At 47.4% G+C, this 18,025-nt stretch overlaps 1 protein-coding gene across 1 annotated transcript in view; it reads left to right on the top strand.

The window, feature by feature from the left end:
* The first annotated feature begins 5,675 nt into the window (after nt 1-5,675).
* The window catches only part of Gan (gigaxonin), a 49,695-nt gene continuing 37,345 nt past the window's right edge, over nt 5,676-18,025 (top strand). The window contains exon 1 of the mRNA XM_051168564.1: nt 5,676-5,879. Within this exon, the coding sequence (XP_051024521.1) occupies nt 5,713-5,879 (167 nt within the window). The 5' untranslated portion in view covers nt 5,676-5,712. The remainder of the gene's footprint in view (nt 5,880-18,025) is intronic.

The raw sequence follows: 18,025 nt of genomic DNA on the forward strand, positions 1-18,025 counted from the left end.
CTAGCATGGGACCTAGCTTGAAAGAAATCACGAAGGTAACGTATGCCTAGAGCTGTTGCAATCTAAGATTTACAAATTCTTAGAATCACTCTCAAAAATCCAGCATCCTCGGAGTGCAGAGTTAGGTTAGGGAGCAGGGAAGGAAAAAGGGAAGTCTATCCATAAGCCATCTTTCTAAAGCATGGGCTTTTGTTCCAGCTTTGTTTTAGGGTCTAGTGACACTAAGATAAACCAATCCTGTGAAGCCTCTATAACTGATAATCAGAAAGGACACAGGATGCAAAAATGTGTGCTGATAACTTAGGCAGGGGTTAAGTATATGGAAGAGAGATGAAGCGAGGTGAGGGAGGCATTATCCCTGAGCTCTAAGTAGAACGAATGAGCAAAACGAAAATGTCAGTGGACTTCCTGACTAAGAGATAAGATGACACAAAGGCCCTGAGGTGGGTGTGAGTTAGGGTTGTTCCAGGAAGAGCAAGATGGCCACTGTGGCTAGGAGGGACTGCTAGGAGGATGTGGTCACCTAGGATATAGGCTATAGATCACTCAGGGATCTGTACAGCACCTTTTCTTCCTAATGGATGGAAAGCTATGGGAGGCTACAGAAAACAAAGTGGCTTTATTTGATGACCTGGTCCAAGAGGAAGGACTTCCAAGAAGGGCAGAAGGGCTGGGTGGTGGTGGACCAAAAGGTATTGGTGAGGCTCAAATGGCTGGATTCAGAGCAATCTGCCTGGGAGTTTGTGGAGTTTACTGGAGAGTGAAGTGAAGGGCCCCAGACACAGCTAGGCATGCAGATCAGTGATATATCACTGGCCTGTGCGCCCAAGATCCTGGATTCCATCCCCCCACCACCCTCCTCAAAAAGACCTCATTTTCTGCCACTATGTAAATAAATACTATCAATGTACTACACACTTGGGAGGAATTATAATTAGGTTTGAGGGGTTAAATTGGATTTTTGTAATTTTAGAAAGTTTTATTTATTTTTTGAATTTTTTGTTTTGTTTTTTGTTTTGTTTATTTGTTTGTTTGGTCTGTGTGTGTGTCTGGGCACCATGTGCATGCAGTGCCTGGGGAGCCCAGAAAACAGTGTCAGATCTCCTAGAGCTGGAGTTATCCAGATGGTTGTGACCCATAATGTGGGTGCTAGGAATGGAACCCTGGTCCTCTCCAAGAGCCAGTGCTGAGCCATCTCTTCAACCCTCAGGAGTTGATTTTGTGACCTGTACCTGGTCACAAGCTGCAGATGGCCATTAGCTATCCCAGTGGAGACGTCAGGCAGGTTACTGAATAAGCCAGTTTGGAGGTCAGTGGAGAATTGTGGGAAACAGCGCCTGCAGTTATCTGCTACGGATGAGAAAATAATCCATCATCCCTATTAACGTTTATTCACTCAGCAAATCTGTGCAGAGCACCTAATGTGTGTGTCAGGCACTGTGATGGATCCTGGGTGGGGTACAAGGACAGTCTCTACTTTCATGGGGTTTCACCACAACTTAATTAGCTCCCTCGCTTCTCAGACACTTCTCTGAGTGCTGTGAAATATATAGAATCAACCCCGAGTTTCATAAACACTGACCTGTTCTCTGACTCAGCAATTTAGAAAGCACTTAGGCTTTTCAGAAAGAGCTATCTATGGATTTGGACAAATGACAGATTTAACCAATAAAACGTCTGAAGACTACCTTAAAATGAATCAGAGAGACCGTCTCGACCAAATGAGTAGAGCCAGCCTTTGAGAATGGCAAAGCTTACAGGGCTGGAAGGCAGAAATCTGACCTCAGTTATTTCTGCCTTCACTCAGTCTCACAAATGACCTTGATGGAGCCTTTGACTCCTCTGGACTTTGATTTTCTCTTCAGTAAAGTGAGCCTGCCTAGTCCCATGTTTTCAAAGTCCCGATTACTTCTTCGTGTGACAGTATTTACTGTCTTGTGCTAACAGTTACTTTAAAATAAAAGCCCAAATTCCCAAGGGGAGACTTCTCTTGAGAGATCAGTTCTCAACAGGAGAAAGCTTTTAATATTATTTTTTTCTGCAAATGGAAATTGTTCTCTTTTCTCAACTGTAAACACGATACACGATCAGTAAAGACATAAAGCGAAGTGCAGCGACTAAGGAACTACTCAGAAAAGGCTTGTCTGCTCTCAGCATGCACCTGCTGTGAGGAGAGAGAGACAGACAGAGAGAGGGAGAGAGGGAGGGAGGGAGGTGTTGGGAGGAAGGGAGAGCAGAGCAGAGGAGGTAGGGCAGATGTGAGCTCAGTGTTGTCAACAGAGACTGAAACTGGCCAGGCAGTATGGGCTTTGTCAGACGTCAGGTTTCACAATTACTGCTATCTGATACCTATGGAATGCTGGAAAACAATAACAGTGTGTGCACAACTTCGACAATCGTTAACTAGTATCAAAGACAGATCAGTTTGAGCAATATCAAGAATGGCTGCAAAGCATTCCAAAGCACAATCAAGCGTACTCTCCTGGGGGTGGGGGGAGGGGGGAGTTGCTCTTTCAGCCCCCAGGACTCCTCCTACCCCTTAGTTAGCACCAGGCTAAAGGCTTGTGGGACACCTGAACTCAACCGGACACATTTTACTTTGAGTGTGTTATTAGTGGGCTCAGCAACTCCCTTTGCAAGTGATAGCTTTCTGATAATCTTCAAGATGGGATTAAAGCCAGATCTCGGCTGTGGACCCATGAGACTATTTCCCCTAAGTGGGATGAGTTGCTACCATTTAATCCCATGTCACAATGGTCTGCGGTTGAGGGGACGTGTTCCTCAGCTAGCATCCTACACCACTCTGCTCTCTTACCTGATTTGCTACAGAAAGCATGAAGTGGGGCATCTGCTGGGCACCAGGCAGGTCGCAGGAACAAGGGTGCAGCCAACACTGGCCCTTCCTTAGACCGACTCCCGACCCACCAGAGGAGGAAAGTGCAGCAGTGAAGTAGACCAGGCGTTCAGAATAGCTGGGATGGGGAGTTGGCTCCATGTTGTAGCAAGTGCCCAGCATACACAAAGCCCTGAGCTGGATCCCAGCACCACTATAAACTAATGAAGCACACTGTGGTAACTACAGGATAAGGAGGAGGCTTAGTGACGGTCACGTGGGAGCTGAGTTTCAAGGGTGACTCAGAGTTCAGCAAGCCGAATGAGTGGTGGGGACGACTGGAAACAGTGGAGGTGGTGTTGTGTTCTGTTGTTGGGCAGGTGCACCTTTCCGGTGGTAACCGCCTTCCTCCGCCTGATAACAACTCCTAGGAGCCTCTCCCCAACTCATGCCATTTCTTCCTCCTGATGGAAACACTGGAGGTTCATCTCTACCAGTTAGAGTTTGCCTGGTCTTCACCTGCTCCCAGCTGCTTCTGTGGGTACGACCCTCTCATCCTCAGATAACCGACCACCATTCTGTTACCAGCGCTGTTATTTTTTAGAACCTCTGACATTGGAAGAGTAGACCACCATTACAATCAACTAATACTGTGTAAAGCTCTCCCAGACGTATGCATTATTTGGGGGTAGGGAGGTAGGTGTGCAAGCATCTGAAGCAGCCAGAGGCTGACTGACATCAGGTGTCTTTCCTCACTCACTTTTCTACATTACTGTTGAGACAGGCTTCCTTAGGATTCTGACTCTGGCTAAACTGGCTGGCCAGCAAGTCTCAGGGATGTTCTTGCTTACCACGAAGTGCCTTTTCCAACCCCAGCCAGGATCACAACCGTACACTGCTGCACACCTGGCTTTTACCTGGGCACTGGGACAAGCACTCTATAGACCGAACCATCCCCACCCCAGCTCACAAAATCCACGTTTGATAGCAGCTTGATTGAGAGAAAATGCACAAGAGAAAAAAAAAAAAATCCAGGAAACATTTATGCCATGCTTGGTATTCACACCTAAAGAATGAAACACCACCACCCACCACCCACCCAACCCTAAGTAAGTAGCACAATGTACCAAACGCGATGCTACCAAGTACTTGGCATCTGGAAATTGAATCAAGCTTCAATATACACAGAAGTTACCGAGTCATATGGATTAAAAAAAAAAAAAGTGTTTTAAGGGTCTCATAGAGCAATGTTCCAAACACAGCAACTGCTTAAACAAAGTAGTGCCGACTGTGCCCAGAAGCACCATGTCAGTATTACAGAGAAGACAGGCTCGCATTACTTTATTATACTTTCTCAATAGACACAAATATAGTAACACAGCCCACTGCCCGCTTTACTAATTAGTAACCCACAGTTCCTTGTTACCTTGACTCCCCTCGGCTTTCCCCAGACCTTGGTGTTGACACAGATTCCAGATTTGTTTTGTTGGGGCGGGGGGTGGGGGTGTAGGGTTGGTTTCTCTGTGTAGCCTTGGCTGTCCTCGACTCACTTTGTAGACGAGGCTGGCCTCAAACTCACAGAGATCCACCTGCCTCTGTCACTCTTGAGTGGCAGGATTAAAGGTGTGCACCTCTTGCCCAGTGATTCTAGATATTTCTATCACTGTACCCATAGATGCTGAGCTGTGTTTGACAGCTCTTCCACTCGAACCTTCCTTGCCTCACCTGGCCTCCTGCCCTGAAAGTATAGTTAATACTCTCTGCTTCCTACCAGTGACTCCAAAGTTCTGCCTGCTTCCAGGGTGAAAACACAAGACTTTCCTCGGGGCCTTTGGACTAAGGGAAGTTGTGCTGGTACCGTAAAAGCTCCATCCTGCCTTACCTGGACCACTACCCAAATGTTCTGATCCTTGGTCTTCATAAAACCTAATTTCCTGGAGGTTTGAGCAGCTAATGTTTGCATCAAAGGCAGCTACTTTCTCCACTCTCAAGCCCTTTCAGCAACTTCCAAGGAGATTTCAAACAATATGAGGCTTGTCCTGCAGGGTCTCGCAGCCTTGATCTGCCTGTGTAGGAAGCCTGAGCCCACCATTTGAACATCTGGCTTTTATGCCTCCCAGCCTTTCAGGGTTCATCTTTCCTGAAAGATTGGAACTGACACCCATAAAGTTAACTGGACTCCCTTTCCGGAGTTTGCATATACCACAGAGTCCTTGCATTCAGCCCGTCATTTAATTTTAGCATCAATCTGCCTTAAACACCCCGATCTTAGTAACGTTCGAACACCGTAGCCCTTATAGCCCTATTTAAAACCCTTCCATTGTTCCTGGTCCCCAACCGCAGACCCTGCAGAAAGTAAACAGCTTCCGTGCCGCAGTCTTGTAGACTCTGCCTGGGAATAATGGACGGGAGCCTAGCAAGGCGTAGCTCCCGCGAAAGGAATAAGTCCTCGCCTTCGCTCTGCATCTCACCCTTGTTCACACTGGTTACTAGCAGATGACCGAGACTCGGATTCGAATTCGATTCCACCGACACGCTGAGGACTTCTTCCCGCTCTAAGAGTAAACTGCTTGGTGCGCCTGCTGACTGGAGCACAGCGCCGGAGGAAAGAGGCTTCTGATTGGCTGTTGCGAAGTAGGCGGGGGCACGGGGGGCGTCGCGGAAAGATGATGCAACGACACGGACCCTTAAAGGCGCCGGCTGCACGCGCCGCCGATGGCGCAGGCGCGTTGTTGGGCTTCCAGCTCTGACTCCAGAGCTTCACTGAGTCCGGGCAGGCGGACGCGCGAAGTGGCCGGCGGGGACGCGCGCGGTATTCGGGCGGGCGGGCGGGCCGGCCGGCGGGCGGGCGGGGTGTCGGCGGAGGAGCCAGAGGCGCGATGGCCGAGGGCAGTGCTGTGTCCGACCCTCAGCACGCCGCACGCCTGCTGCGGGCGCTCAGCTCGTTCCGGGAGGAGGCGCGTTTCTGCGACGCGCACCTGGTCCTCGACGGCGAGGAGATCCCGGTGCAGAAGAACATCCTAGCGGCGGCCAGCCCGTACATCAGGTGAGCGGGCGCCGCCGCCCATCGCCTCCGTATCCCTCCCTCTCTTTGGCTTGCTAAAAGCCCCCGCTGCCACGACCCTCGGACCCCATGGGCCTCTCCCAGAGGCCCTCTCCCCAACAAGATCACCGGGGCCCCAGGCCCCCCCCCCCGGAACCCCGGGAGGTTCTGCAAAAACCCTAAACACGGTGTACAGGCAGGCCTGGGACCCGCGCCGGCCGAGCAGGGCGGGGCTGCTCCGGGAAGAGCCGCCCCTTCGCTCCAACAGGCCCCGCCCGGCCCGCCAAGCCCCGCAGAAGTTTACCTCCAAGTCACCGCACAGTGGGCCGAGCCGAGTTTTGCGCGGAGAAAGCCAAACACCCGCGGTGTGGGCAGAAGGAGAACCCTGTAAGATCCTGATGGGAAACCTCCACCCCCACCCCCACCCCCGTAGCCCAGCTGTCACTTTGCCACTCCCTTGTTACAAACAGGTTAAACTGTTGCAAATTTGAAAAGACCCACTGTCATTCTTTGGATACTGTTACGGGTCGAGGACCCAGACATTGTAACTGCCAAGGGGGCACTGTAAAACTTCAGCGACACAAACCTTAGCCAGAAAAAGGTTGAAACCAAGCTTACAGCAACGGGTCAGAATCTGCAAGAAGGGCTGCTGTCTTTAGCAACTTTCCTTCAGGCAAACTGGGTTGCTTTTTTTTTTTTTTTTAATATCGGGAGTGGGGACGCTAAAAGCTGGAGAAAGTGCCCAGTAAGCTGGTTAAATATAGACTAATGGTAGACAATGTCACTAGAATTGGCAGGTCAGAAAGTGGAAAATTATGTGTATGCCGTTCTTGGAGCAGCTCTGTCCCAGCAGAACTCGGCACATACGCTGTCCCTTAATTTTTGCTCTTGGAGACCTTTGAACCCAGAAGGGCAATCTAAGTGCCCTTGAAACTTCTGGTTTCTGTCCTAGCCTTGCCTTGTAACATTGTGCTCTTTGTGGAATGGGGGGGTGGTGTCAAGTGTCTTTGTTAATGTGAAAATTAGATCACTGTCTCGCTTGTAGCTGGCAGTTCAGAGGTCAGGGCAATCAATCAAATTGGATCTCCAAGCCAGATCTTTCCCGTATCCAGAGTAGTCCCTGTTTGGGAACTGCTTAGGAAAACTACCATGGATGCAGTATTGTTGGCACCTGGCTCTAAAGTTGCGCATCCTGAAACACTTGCTGTCTCCTTCTTTCTCCATGGCCCTTAGCACTGCAATGGACCCTGTATTTTTGCTTTTCTTTGTGTCTCTATCTCAACCTCAATGTCAACTCAGTAGGCCAAGGCTTTTCCTTTTGTTTCTTGCTGGGACCTTTACAGAGGGAATAAATAGTGCCTGGTGCCAGAATAGGAGTGTTGAATGAATGGTCACCTTCCTTTCATTGGACACCTGAGGTTTGGCTTTGTTAAAGTTCCATGTTAACTGGTTGAGAAGAGTGCCGGGCTGGGCATGCGGAGATCTGCTTTGCGTGTGTTTCTGCTCTTACCTGCTTAGCTGAGAGTCGTCGGGGGATGACTTAATCTCGGCGCCAGCTCACTAATATGACAAATGAGGGGCACAGTGTGGTTTTGTGTCATTTAATCTCTGAGGCAGAAGAAATGTGTAATGAGTTCCAGGTATTCTATAGCACTCCACACGTCTGTCCACTGGTTAGGCCAGATCTCCTGTGGTCCATGGCTGTCTGTCACTTTCCAAGTAGAAAATTCATGTCTCAGAGGATGTTATCAACTTGTAAGTCAAGGTTACTGGTGCTTTATTATGCATAGTCTCCTGACCCCACTGTTCCAGATGACAACATCGCGTGGATTTGGCTGTATTTGGGAGAAAAAAAAAAAAAAAAAAAAAAACAAAACACTTGATGGCTTATACTATGTTACCATTTAAATCAGTGGTTCTTAACTTGTGGGTCAAATGACCCTTTCATAGGGTTGCCCTTAGGCAACCATCAGAAAACACAGATATTTACATAATGATAGCAAAATTACCGTTATGAAGTAGCAACAAAAATAATTTTATAATTGGGGGGGGGCACCACAATATGAGGAACTATATTAAAGAATTTTAGTATTAGGAAGGTTGAGAACCACTGACTTAAATGCTTGTCAAGCATGGTCATAGACTGACAATTTTCATTTTCAACCATTTTTGCAATTGGTAGGGAAAATAATGTTAGTATTTTATCAATAAATCAAATTTTGTTTATTGACACATTGTGTTGTTTGACTACTGCAATACTAGAACATTCTTGTGTTTTGTTTGTTTCTTGGAGTTTTTTTGTTTTTGTTTTTCAAGACAGGGTCTCTCTGTGTAGCCTTGGCTGTCCTAGACTCACTTGTACACCAGGCTGCCTCAAATTCACAGCAATCCACCTGCCTCTGCCTCCCAAGTGCTGGGATTAAAGGCATGTGCCACCACACCCAGCTCTTGTGGTGTTGTTAGGTCAACAATTTCAAGGGTATTTCAAAGTACTCTGAATAACTGCTTAAAACAGCTTAATTTTTCTTTTTACTTATTTTTAGAATATTTTTATTCTTAGATAATTTCATACTTTCATGCAATGTGTCTTGTTCTTACAGTTTAATAACATTTTTAGATTTGTTTACTTTTATATGTGTGTGGGTGTTTTGCCTGCATGCATGTCTATGCACTACATGTGTGAAATGCTTGCAGAGACTAGAGAGGATGTTGAATCCCCTGGAGTTACAGATGTTTATGAGCTGCTATGTGGGTGCTGGGAGCTGAACCTGTGTTCTCTGGAAGAGCAGCCAGTGCTGATAACTACTGAGCCATCTGTCCAGCCCCCAGTTCAATAACTTTTGATATCAATCCTACTGGACTTTTAAAATGTAGCTATTGAAATGACACTTTAGAAAATACGTTGAAACAAAACACATTTAGGTTTGTATGTTTTTAATCTACAAATCTAAAAGTATGAATTTGTTCCATTTTCTTAGCCTAGATAGAATAAATGTCACAGGAGGGGTAAAGGTATGTAGCCTAGGAAGCCAGCCCAACTTTGTCATTCTAGTAATTAAGGCAACTTGATTGACATATTTTCTGCTTACTGCTTAAAAAGTCTTGCAACATAATTTACTGGTTTGGTCTTTCCTTGTGCTTTTCCTTGGTCTAGTATTTGTCTGTCTTCTCAATAAATAGCCATTCTGGCCAGGCATGGCGGCCCACGCCTTTAATCCCAGCACACGGGAGGCAGAGGTGGGTGGATTGCTGTGAGCTCAAAGTCAGCCTGGTCTAAGGCTACACAGAGAAACCCTGTCTCAAAAAACCAATAAAATAAATAAATAGCCATTCCAAGCATGCCATGCTAGAAAGATCTTCAGTTAAAAAAAAAAAAAAAAAAAAAAGGAATAAGCCAGAAAACTCAGTTTCAGCAACAGCTCCCTTATAGCAGGCTGACAGAGGAGGCTGGGCCTGTGCAGAATGCACCCTCAGTTTGATGTCATGATGCTCAGGGGATATGGGCAGGTTGCTATGTGATCTGTCCCTCAGCTCTACAGATGGAAAGCTGCCTTCCCAGCCTCATTCCCGACTGGTATTTACTTAGAGCTTGTTGGGAAAACTAGACCTCAGTGCAGCTGAGAGCCTTAGAAAACGACAAGACTATACCTGTGGATAGGATGCTCCCCTTCTTTCCTTCCTCAGCAACTCTTGACTCCTCCAGGGAATGCTCCTTCAACTTGTAAGAAATGTCTTTGGAATCCTGCAGAGTTTGCCTTGCTTTCCGTCTGAGGCTTTGTCTGAATCCAGCCCAGCTTGTCAACTGACATTAAAGTGGTTCTGTACAGGCTCCTTGTCCTGTGTGCACTTTTCCAGAACTTACACATCTCTGGGACCTGTGATAATATTGTTTAGCATTCAGTCTTGGGTAGTAGAGGTCCCCCAAGTTTTTTAAATCCTTTGGCCAGTCAGCTAGCAATGGAAATGGTTTTGTTTGTTGCTTGGGCTAGTAGGGTGCAGTGAGATGGTCCTCTTTAGCTTCTGGAGGACCTGCCTTCCTTATCTGTGAGTTGAAGTTGCTGTGTGAGGCCAAGGCCAACCAAAGCACATGTAATATGCAACTGTGCAGCTCTTCGGCTTTGCTTTAAATGTGTGTGGTGGAGGGGTTGTCACTTTCCAGTGTTGTATATGTCATTGTATATGCATGTATACAATGTATGCATGTATGCATTCAGTGGTGCTGAAATGCTCCTTTGCCTTGCCTTGCAGGCTTTGTTGGGTGTTGTATATGAATGCAGCCAGTAGCATTGTGTCATAGGAGCATTTATGTCATACTGTTAACTTGGGCATGTTCCAGGCCTAATTATTGACAATACTTTTTTGCCATTTAAATCCAAGATTTAGTGTAGAGGAAACTACTGAAGGAGGCTAACATGAGCTCTACTGGAGAGCCAAGTTTCACCATAACCGTAGCATAGAAATTGGTACCACCCATTTTAGAGATGTCTGAAAGTTTAATGTCGCTGGGCTCTAAGTATTATCCCCTGGTATTGATCACTGTATGCAGAGCGTGTTGTTAGTTCCCAAAGCCCTTTTTCTTGATTCACTTACACAGGTAACTAAGTAGCCTTTAACCCGTCTTTGCTCCCTTGATGCTAGAGCTGAGCCACTCACTCAGGCAGTCACACCCACTCAGGCCCCTGCTATGAACCACAGGCACTGCAGTGATGCTCTCTGAACAGTCTTCTGTTTTCTTTGATGTTCTTGTCCTTTCCCTGTGCTTTGAGTTTGTAACAGCTCCTGAGTGATTACTGGAAGGGTTCTGAGGAACCAGGCGTGCCTACTGCATTTCCTAGGGTTTTTTCCGTAAGCTGGCTTCTGAGGCTCTGCCTGAGTCTTCACCACTCTATGAGGCTCATGTTACCATACCCATCTCTTGTCAGGATCTTGCAGTGATGGGAAATAAATTGAGCCTTTATCTTCTAATGGATCTAGGTCTTCACATGTTTTTATCTGCCTATTATAAGGCTTTCCTAGCAACTGTTTGAAAGAGTAAGTCTGTCCTGAACATCTTAAGAGTTAAGGACTTTAAAACACACAGCAGGTAAAGGCACTAGCTGCCAAACCCAGTGACCTGTGTCTGATCCTTGGGACCTACGCGTGGTAGAAGGAGAGAACCGACTCCTAAAACGTGGCCTCTGATCTTGACACACATACTCTGGTACATGAACAAGAGCTTACACACACATAAATAGGAAAACGACCAAGTGCGATTTGTAAAAATAAAATGCTCTTTCTTATTTGGCCAAAGCCCATTCATATGTCAGTTTTCCAGAAGGACTATCACAGCAGTGGTCTCCTTCAGATCCCCTTCAGGTCACCGGAGTGTTTGGTCTGGCCTTCTCTGGAAACCAAGCATTTGTAAGCTGGCTCTGTCTCTAAGTTGGAGCCCTAGCTTCCACGTCCTTGTTGTGTACAGCAGTGATTGCCACAGTCAGTACTCATGAATGCCCTGATTAAGAGGACGGTTTCAAATGCAGAAACAAATCAATACAACTCTTGTTCGGCTGTGGCCGGGACATAGAGGGAAGCATTGCTGTCCAGAGTCGGACATTATTTAGAGTCTAGTGCTAAAGCTCAGCTGGAATTGGTGCTGTTTGTCCAACTGACTCATCTCCTTTTACCCCGACTCTTTTGACCTTTACTTATAGTTTAGATTTTCCCATCAGTCTCCTTCATCATTTATTTTTACAGTAATTCTCATTTTATAGTTGAGATTCTAGTAAGTACTTTTCCACCCAGGAGCTCTGAGGCCTTAGGAGTCAAACCCCACATTACTATTGTGTGGCTGGAGGGTTAATCGGGCTTCTCATGCTATCACAGAAGGGCCTACAGCCTCTTTGTAGCCCATAAAGAAAGCATAATTAAGACAAATAAGGAGACATTTGGTTTGAGTAACAGACAGCAAGTCTCAGGGAGCCGCCTCATCCTTCCAAAGGAGAAAGGCTATCATCATTCTGTGTACTGAAGCTATAATATAAATGAAGAATTTCCGAGTTAGGATTCTGGTTTAAGGCGGAGATGCGGGCGTGTGGGGTGTGACAAATGGCAGGCTCTGGTTACAGCCAGGAACCTAAGTGCTTCCTATGGCTTCTGTGTCTCCTAAGCCATGGGAAGCCTGGAGAAGGGAGGAGAGCGAAGGTGCAGGTGAAGGGGGCAGGCCTAGCCACAGCACACAGTTAGGCTGACTGAGTCACCAGCTAAGTAAGGCTTGCTGTTCCCATCTCCGGTGGAAGTCAGTGACAAAAGTCCCCTGTTGTCACACAGTGACCATGGGAAACATGCAGGCTGGAAATTTGAAGTCTCCGGCCTCATGTTATTTGGGTCAGCATTAAAGGTAGAAACCATAAAAGTAATATAAAACTACATGAACTTCATTGTTAGTCTTGGGTCTCATCCCCAAGATATCTCGCGCATATGAAAATGTCCTAAACCTGGAAATTTTCCTTTTCTCAGCTGGTTTGAGGGAAAAGCAAACTGTATTCCTCCCTTTTTACTCTCCATTTTACATTGTAGGAAAAGGATTGATTTGTTTTCTCTGATTAAAGAGGTTAGAAAAAGAATACATAGGTGAAGTAAGATTTTGCCACAGTGAATATATTGTTGTGTAAAACAAACAGATCCTTTATGAAAAAGAAAGAAGAAAGGAAAGGAAGGCAGATAGACAGACAGCGAGCAAGAAAGCTCCAAGGGCTGAAGAGGTGGCGCTGTGAGGAAGAGGATTCGCCGTGCCAGCCTGAGGACCTGGTTTCCCCAGCGTCCACATATAGTCAGGGTGTGGCAGCGCGTTTGTAAGCCCAGTGCTGGAGTTAGTGGAGGCAAGTGAAAGGCCAGGCCTGGCTGGTAAGCCGCTCCAGCTGAAAGGTGAACTGCAGGTTCAACGTCAGATGCTTTCTCAAAAAGACAAGGTGAAGACTACTAGAAGACATCTGAAGAAAGGCTCCGGAAGTGCAGCTCTCTCCTTCACAAACTCCTCCACACCACAGAGGTGCACACACAGCAAAGCTTTGCTGGGCAGTACGCATCCTAAGTGGAAGATGGTGAGGCTGCTTTAAAAATATCTGCTAAATTAAGAAGCTCTGAGGGGAGCTGTCTTCTTTCCCCTTTTAGAGGCTGCATGCTGGTGGAGGCTGACTCTCCACTGGCCATGGCTGTTCCTGGTTCTACTCTCCCCAGAAGCATTCCCCTGTCTTTTCAGGAAAACTTGAAAGAGGATTCAGTGCTTATACATTGATACATTTTAAACCATGTGTTTTAGTCCTATTAGCATTCCTCATAGCCAGCCGCCTGTGCCTCTGAAGAAGTAAGTAGTGTCTGTACTGTGGGGCTCAAGGTATTCCTAGACTTCTATTACTGAGTTGTTTACACCGGTGAGTGTCCGCACTGCACTGTGCAGGGCGGTAGATTGGGAGTGCCTCTCTTCTGACCCATGGAGAACAGTGGAGTTTCAGACAACAGTGAGATCCTGAGAAGAGTCGCTGGTACTTGTCTCTGCCCTGTCCTCTGCAGGGCTGGGGTCCTGAACTTCAGCAACAGAATCTGAGGTGGCAGGAACCCCTGGCTCACCGCATAGGTTCTCAGTAAAGGGAACTTTCCTGAACTCCTCCAGGGGAGCTGGTATAGGACTGTTTGCTGTCATTTTTAAAGATTTATTTTCATATATCTTTATGTGTGCACTTGCACATGCTCACATAGAGATCCTGGAGCTGGGTGGCAGGTGGTCATGAACCACCCAGCTAGATATTGGTAACAACTTAAAACTGTTCTCTGGAAGAGCAACTAGCAATCCTAACACCCAGCCATCTTTTTTTTTTTTATTATTATGTATACAGTATGCACCTAATCACATTATAGATGGTTGTGAGCCACCATGCGGTGCTGGGAATTGAACTCAGGACCTCTGCAAGAGCAACCAGTGCTCTTAACCACTGAGCCATCTCTCCAGCCCACACCCAGGCTTCTTTCCGGCCCCAGCTTATCTTGTCTTGAAGCAGGATCTCAGCGTCTCAGTTCTGTAGCCCAGAAGACCCTCAAATTTAGGTTCCTTTGGCCACCGCCTCCCGAGTGTCAGGATTACAGGTGTGTGACCACGCCCTTCCTTCCGGTGTGGATCCTTTGACCTGGAGCCGCAGCCTCCAGACTTCTTTGCTGTGTCCTTCATCACTGGGCTCTCCTGCCTCCTCAGTAGCTTGCCTTGGTTGGGCAGAGAGACCAACTCTGTTCCTTACATAAAACTTAGAACACATGCTACTGGCATGGAGACATACAATGCTATCTTCTCCTGCCATGGAGCCCAGGAGCAAGAAGTTGTATGCTTCCCTCTGCCTCCCTGAGGGTAGAAAAGGGGCTGAGGACAGTACTCACCACCATCGCAGTCAGAACATTCTTCAGAAATGTCATCATTGCTTTCACACATGTGCTGATGAGCTAGCTGTTCCTGCCGGTCACAATTAGGGAGCAGGCATTGTCTAAAGTTGCTGAAATGCCCTGTGCTGTTTATCTGCTGCTGCTAATGGAGAAGGGCCTTGATGGTATCCATGCCATCAGCAGGTACATCCAGGAAGTAATCCCAAGTCTCAGCAGATGCAGCCTGCTGGTCCCTGCCCTCCTAGGCACACAGGGCCATCCTTCCTGCCATTTGGTGTGCACTTACTGCCCTCCACAAAACAGGCTCAAAGCTAAGACTGGGTACCTAGAACCCTAGGCTGCTTTTTTTTTTTTTTTTAACTTCTGGGGCGCTTGTGAAAAAACTGCAACAGCTGGGCTTGGTGGTGCATGCCTTTAATCCCAGTACTCGGGAGGCAGAGGCAGGTGGATCACTGTGAGTTTGAAGCCAGTCCGGTCTACAAAGCAAGTCTAGGACAGCCAAGGCTACACAGAGAAACCTCATCTCAAAAAACAAAAAAGAAAAGAAAAAACAACAACACATACCTAAGACTTCAAATTATTTTGTGTATTCATTTTTTTCACAGTGTGGTCCCAGGGTCTAGGAGAGGGTCAGACGGTCAGAGTAATGAAGGAAACAATTTTCTGTTCATTAAGGTAGACACTTCTGAAATCTCACTCTAAACATTGGCCAGCCACTATGAGGTTCATGTATACATTTATTTATTTATTCATTGGCTTTTCAAGACAGGGTTTCTCTGTAGCCTTGGTTGGTCTGGACTCTCTTTGTTGACCAGGCTGGCCTCGAACTCACAGAGATCCACCTACTTCTGCCCCCTGAGTGCTGGGATTGAAGGCATGTGCTGCCACACCCACCTGCACCTGTCTTTCAGTGACAGGAGAGACCCCTGACTGGTATGCTGCAGCAGGATGTGCAGCTCTTCCCTGAGCCAGGCAGCCAGTGGTCCAGCATCTGTGGCATCTATATTGGGAAGCCACAGTACAGATGTCCTGTAATTGCAGAAAGGAAGGGGGTGGGTGCTCTGGGGACTGCTGCAAGGAGATGGGTAAGCTGAAGAGCAGGGGGACACAGGTGCTGGAGACAGAACACAATCAGGGCAGGGTGTCTTCAGAGCAGAGCAGAGGCCCACATGGGTCACACTACTTCTAGATAAGGTTATATGTTCCCTGTATTGAGAAGTGGTAGAGTAGCGGGAGGAACAAGAGAACACATTCCTAACAGTTCCAGTTAGCGGAGAAGTGTTGTTGAAGGCTTGTGAGTGGCACTGACAGGTTTTTGGGAAGAGAATCTATAGTCTTATTTGTACCTTTCTTTAAAGGTCACTTAGGAACAAGTTAGAGGAGTCTGGGTGGAAGCAGGAGCCATTTGTGAGGCTGCTGTAGTTTTTCAGACAGAAAGTAGGGTACCCTGGATGAGGGCTTGGCTGTAGATGGAGCAAAGGGACTGAATTGGTGGCATTTACACCAGGACTTGGAGAGGAAAAGGAGGTGCCAGGATGGTCCCCTGCCGTGCTGATGACTTCTTCATTTCCACCTGTGGAAGGTGCTCACATCCCTGGTGGGGGTGGGGTGAGTTCAGGACCTCCTGATGGGCTTTAGTAACCGGTAGAACAAAGGCTGTTTAACAGATGGTGCTTCTAGCTGCAGAAGGTTTCAGGACTCCTCCCTGGGATCACAAATGAAGGAAGCCCTGTGTGAGCAAGGTGTGGAGAGTGGGAAGATGGACCTGTGGGGATAGAGCAGCTGTGTGGCCATGCAGGATAGAAGGTACCAAGTAGACATGTGGCTGGGCCGGGGTCTGTGAAGGGAAGGGAGGCACAGTGTTCTGGAAGGCAGGTTTCATTGGCTTCGGCCTTCATTCAGTCCTTAGCTGGAATGTGGTGGAGAACCATCTGTGTGAGGCCTGGCAAGGGGCAGAGTGGAGTTCTCACCCCATGGCAAGGGTGAGGCCCCAAGCCTGGCTGATGTCAGGGATTGGGGAGAAATGAGCTGGCTCCTATTTCATTGCAGGGTGGGGGACCTAAACCTAAAACAAAAAGCAAGGAGAGCAGGTGTTGAGCTGGTAGATAATAGTCCCTCAGAGCCTCGCCCTTTGCATGTGTGGCTCCTGACCAAGCATGTGACTGGTCTCTGCCTTTCTGGACCTCCTGCTCCTTGTAGGCAGGTAAATTCATGGCCATCCTCCAAGACCTGCTGCAGGAGGCAAAGTGCTTGCTGTACAGCAGGAGGACCTGAGTTCAGATCCCAGCACCCACATAAAAGCCAGGCCCAGCCCTGGGAAGGTGCAGACAGGTGACTTCTAATCATTTCAGCTGAATTGCTAAGCTCCAGGTGTAATGAGATACTTCATCCCTCAAAGTCAGGTGGAGAGTGACTGAGAAAGACACCCGTTGACCTCTGCCCGCCACACACGAGAGCACAGGTGTATATAAGTGTGCACCACACCACACATACAGATCTGCTTCAAATATCCATTTGCCCTGCACTTATGTAGATATGTAGACACACACACACACACACACACACACACACACACACACACACACAGAGGCTGCTTCAAATATCCCTCTGTCTGACAATTTTTTTCCAGCACTGCCAACTCTTCCTTCCCTCACATGGGCTCCTCCAGTGTGTGGCAGAGTGCTTCAGCTTTGCTTTGTCTAGCAGAATGTAACAGATGGTGGGCTGGTTGCTTTGTCCATCTTTTTTTTTTTTTTTTTTTTTTTTTTTTAAGATTTACTTATTATTTATACAGAATTCCACCCACATGTGTGCCTGCATGCCAGAAGAGGGCACCAGATCTCATTCTAGATGGTTTTGAGCCACCATGTGGTTGCTAGGAATTGAACTCAGGACCTTTAGAAGAGCAGCCAGTGCTCTTAACCTCTGAGCCGTCTCTCCATCCCCCTGGGCTGGCTGCTTTGAAAGCCCATCATTTTGTATCTGGACCAGAGGTGCTAGAGGCATAAGTGGACTTTGCATGCATCTGAGTTAGGCTAGTGTAACGTGCAAGTGCTGATGCTGGTCTTCAAGGTGCTGTGTGTACTACCCTGTAAGATGACACCTTTAGCCAAAACATTTCTCTCTGTGGCTGAGTATACATCTGTGGAGGGAGGACAGAGTAGCCATCATACCACAAAGAGTAACTAATGGGGGAGTCGTGATGTTGTGCTGTCTTCAGTGACGTGCTCAGCTCTCATGCCAAGAGGCCTGGGAGAAAACACCAAACTCTGTATTCAGAAACAGTAGCTGCAGTGAGAGAGCTGTTGTCTTAGCAAGGCTGGGGACTTAGTGGAGCAGCACTCATTCCCTTGACAACACTTTGGAAAGCCATGTGCAGCTTCGAGTTGTTTGGAGACAGTTATAGCAGCGGGTTATAAATTAAGGAACTGCCAGGAGCAAAGAAGTGGCTTGAAGCTGGAGCGCAACGCTGCTAAATGGAAGCTGATCCTGGAGCCACCTCCAAGTGTGTGAGGCGTGAGCTTCTGTTGATCCTGCGCAGACTATCTCCTTTCAAAACATCACAACAGACAGCCCTTAACGCTCACATAGCACTCTGCTCTGAACTTCTTTGCAAGGATAAATTCATGGACTGGCTACTGTCCCTTTGTGTTTACTCAGGAGGCTAGCTGTGTTTGGAAAGCCATGAACCCTCCTCCTCCTCACTGCTCCATTTGGAAAGAGAAAATGGAAAGCAAGAAATT

The sequence above is a fragment of the Acomys russatus genome, chromosome 26, assembly GCF_903995435.1.
Source record: "Acomys russatus chromosome 26, mAcoRus1.1, whole genome shotgun sequence".
Classification (NCBI taxonomy): domain Eukaryota; kingdom Metazoa; phylum Chordata; class Mammalia; order Rodentia; family Muridae; genus Acomys; species Acomys russatus.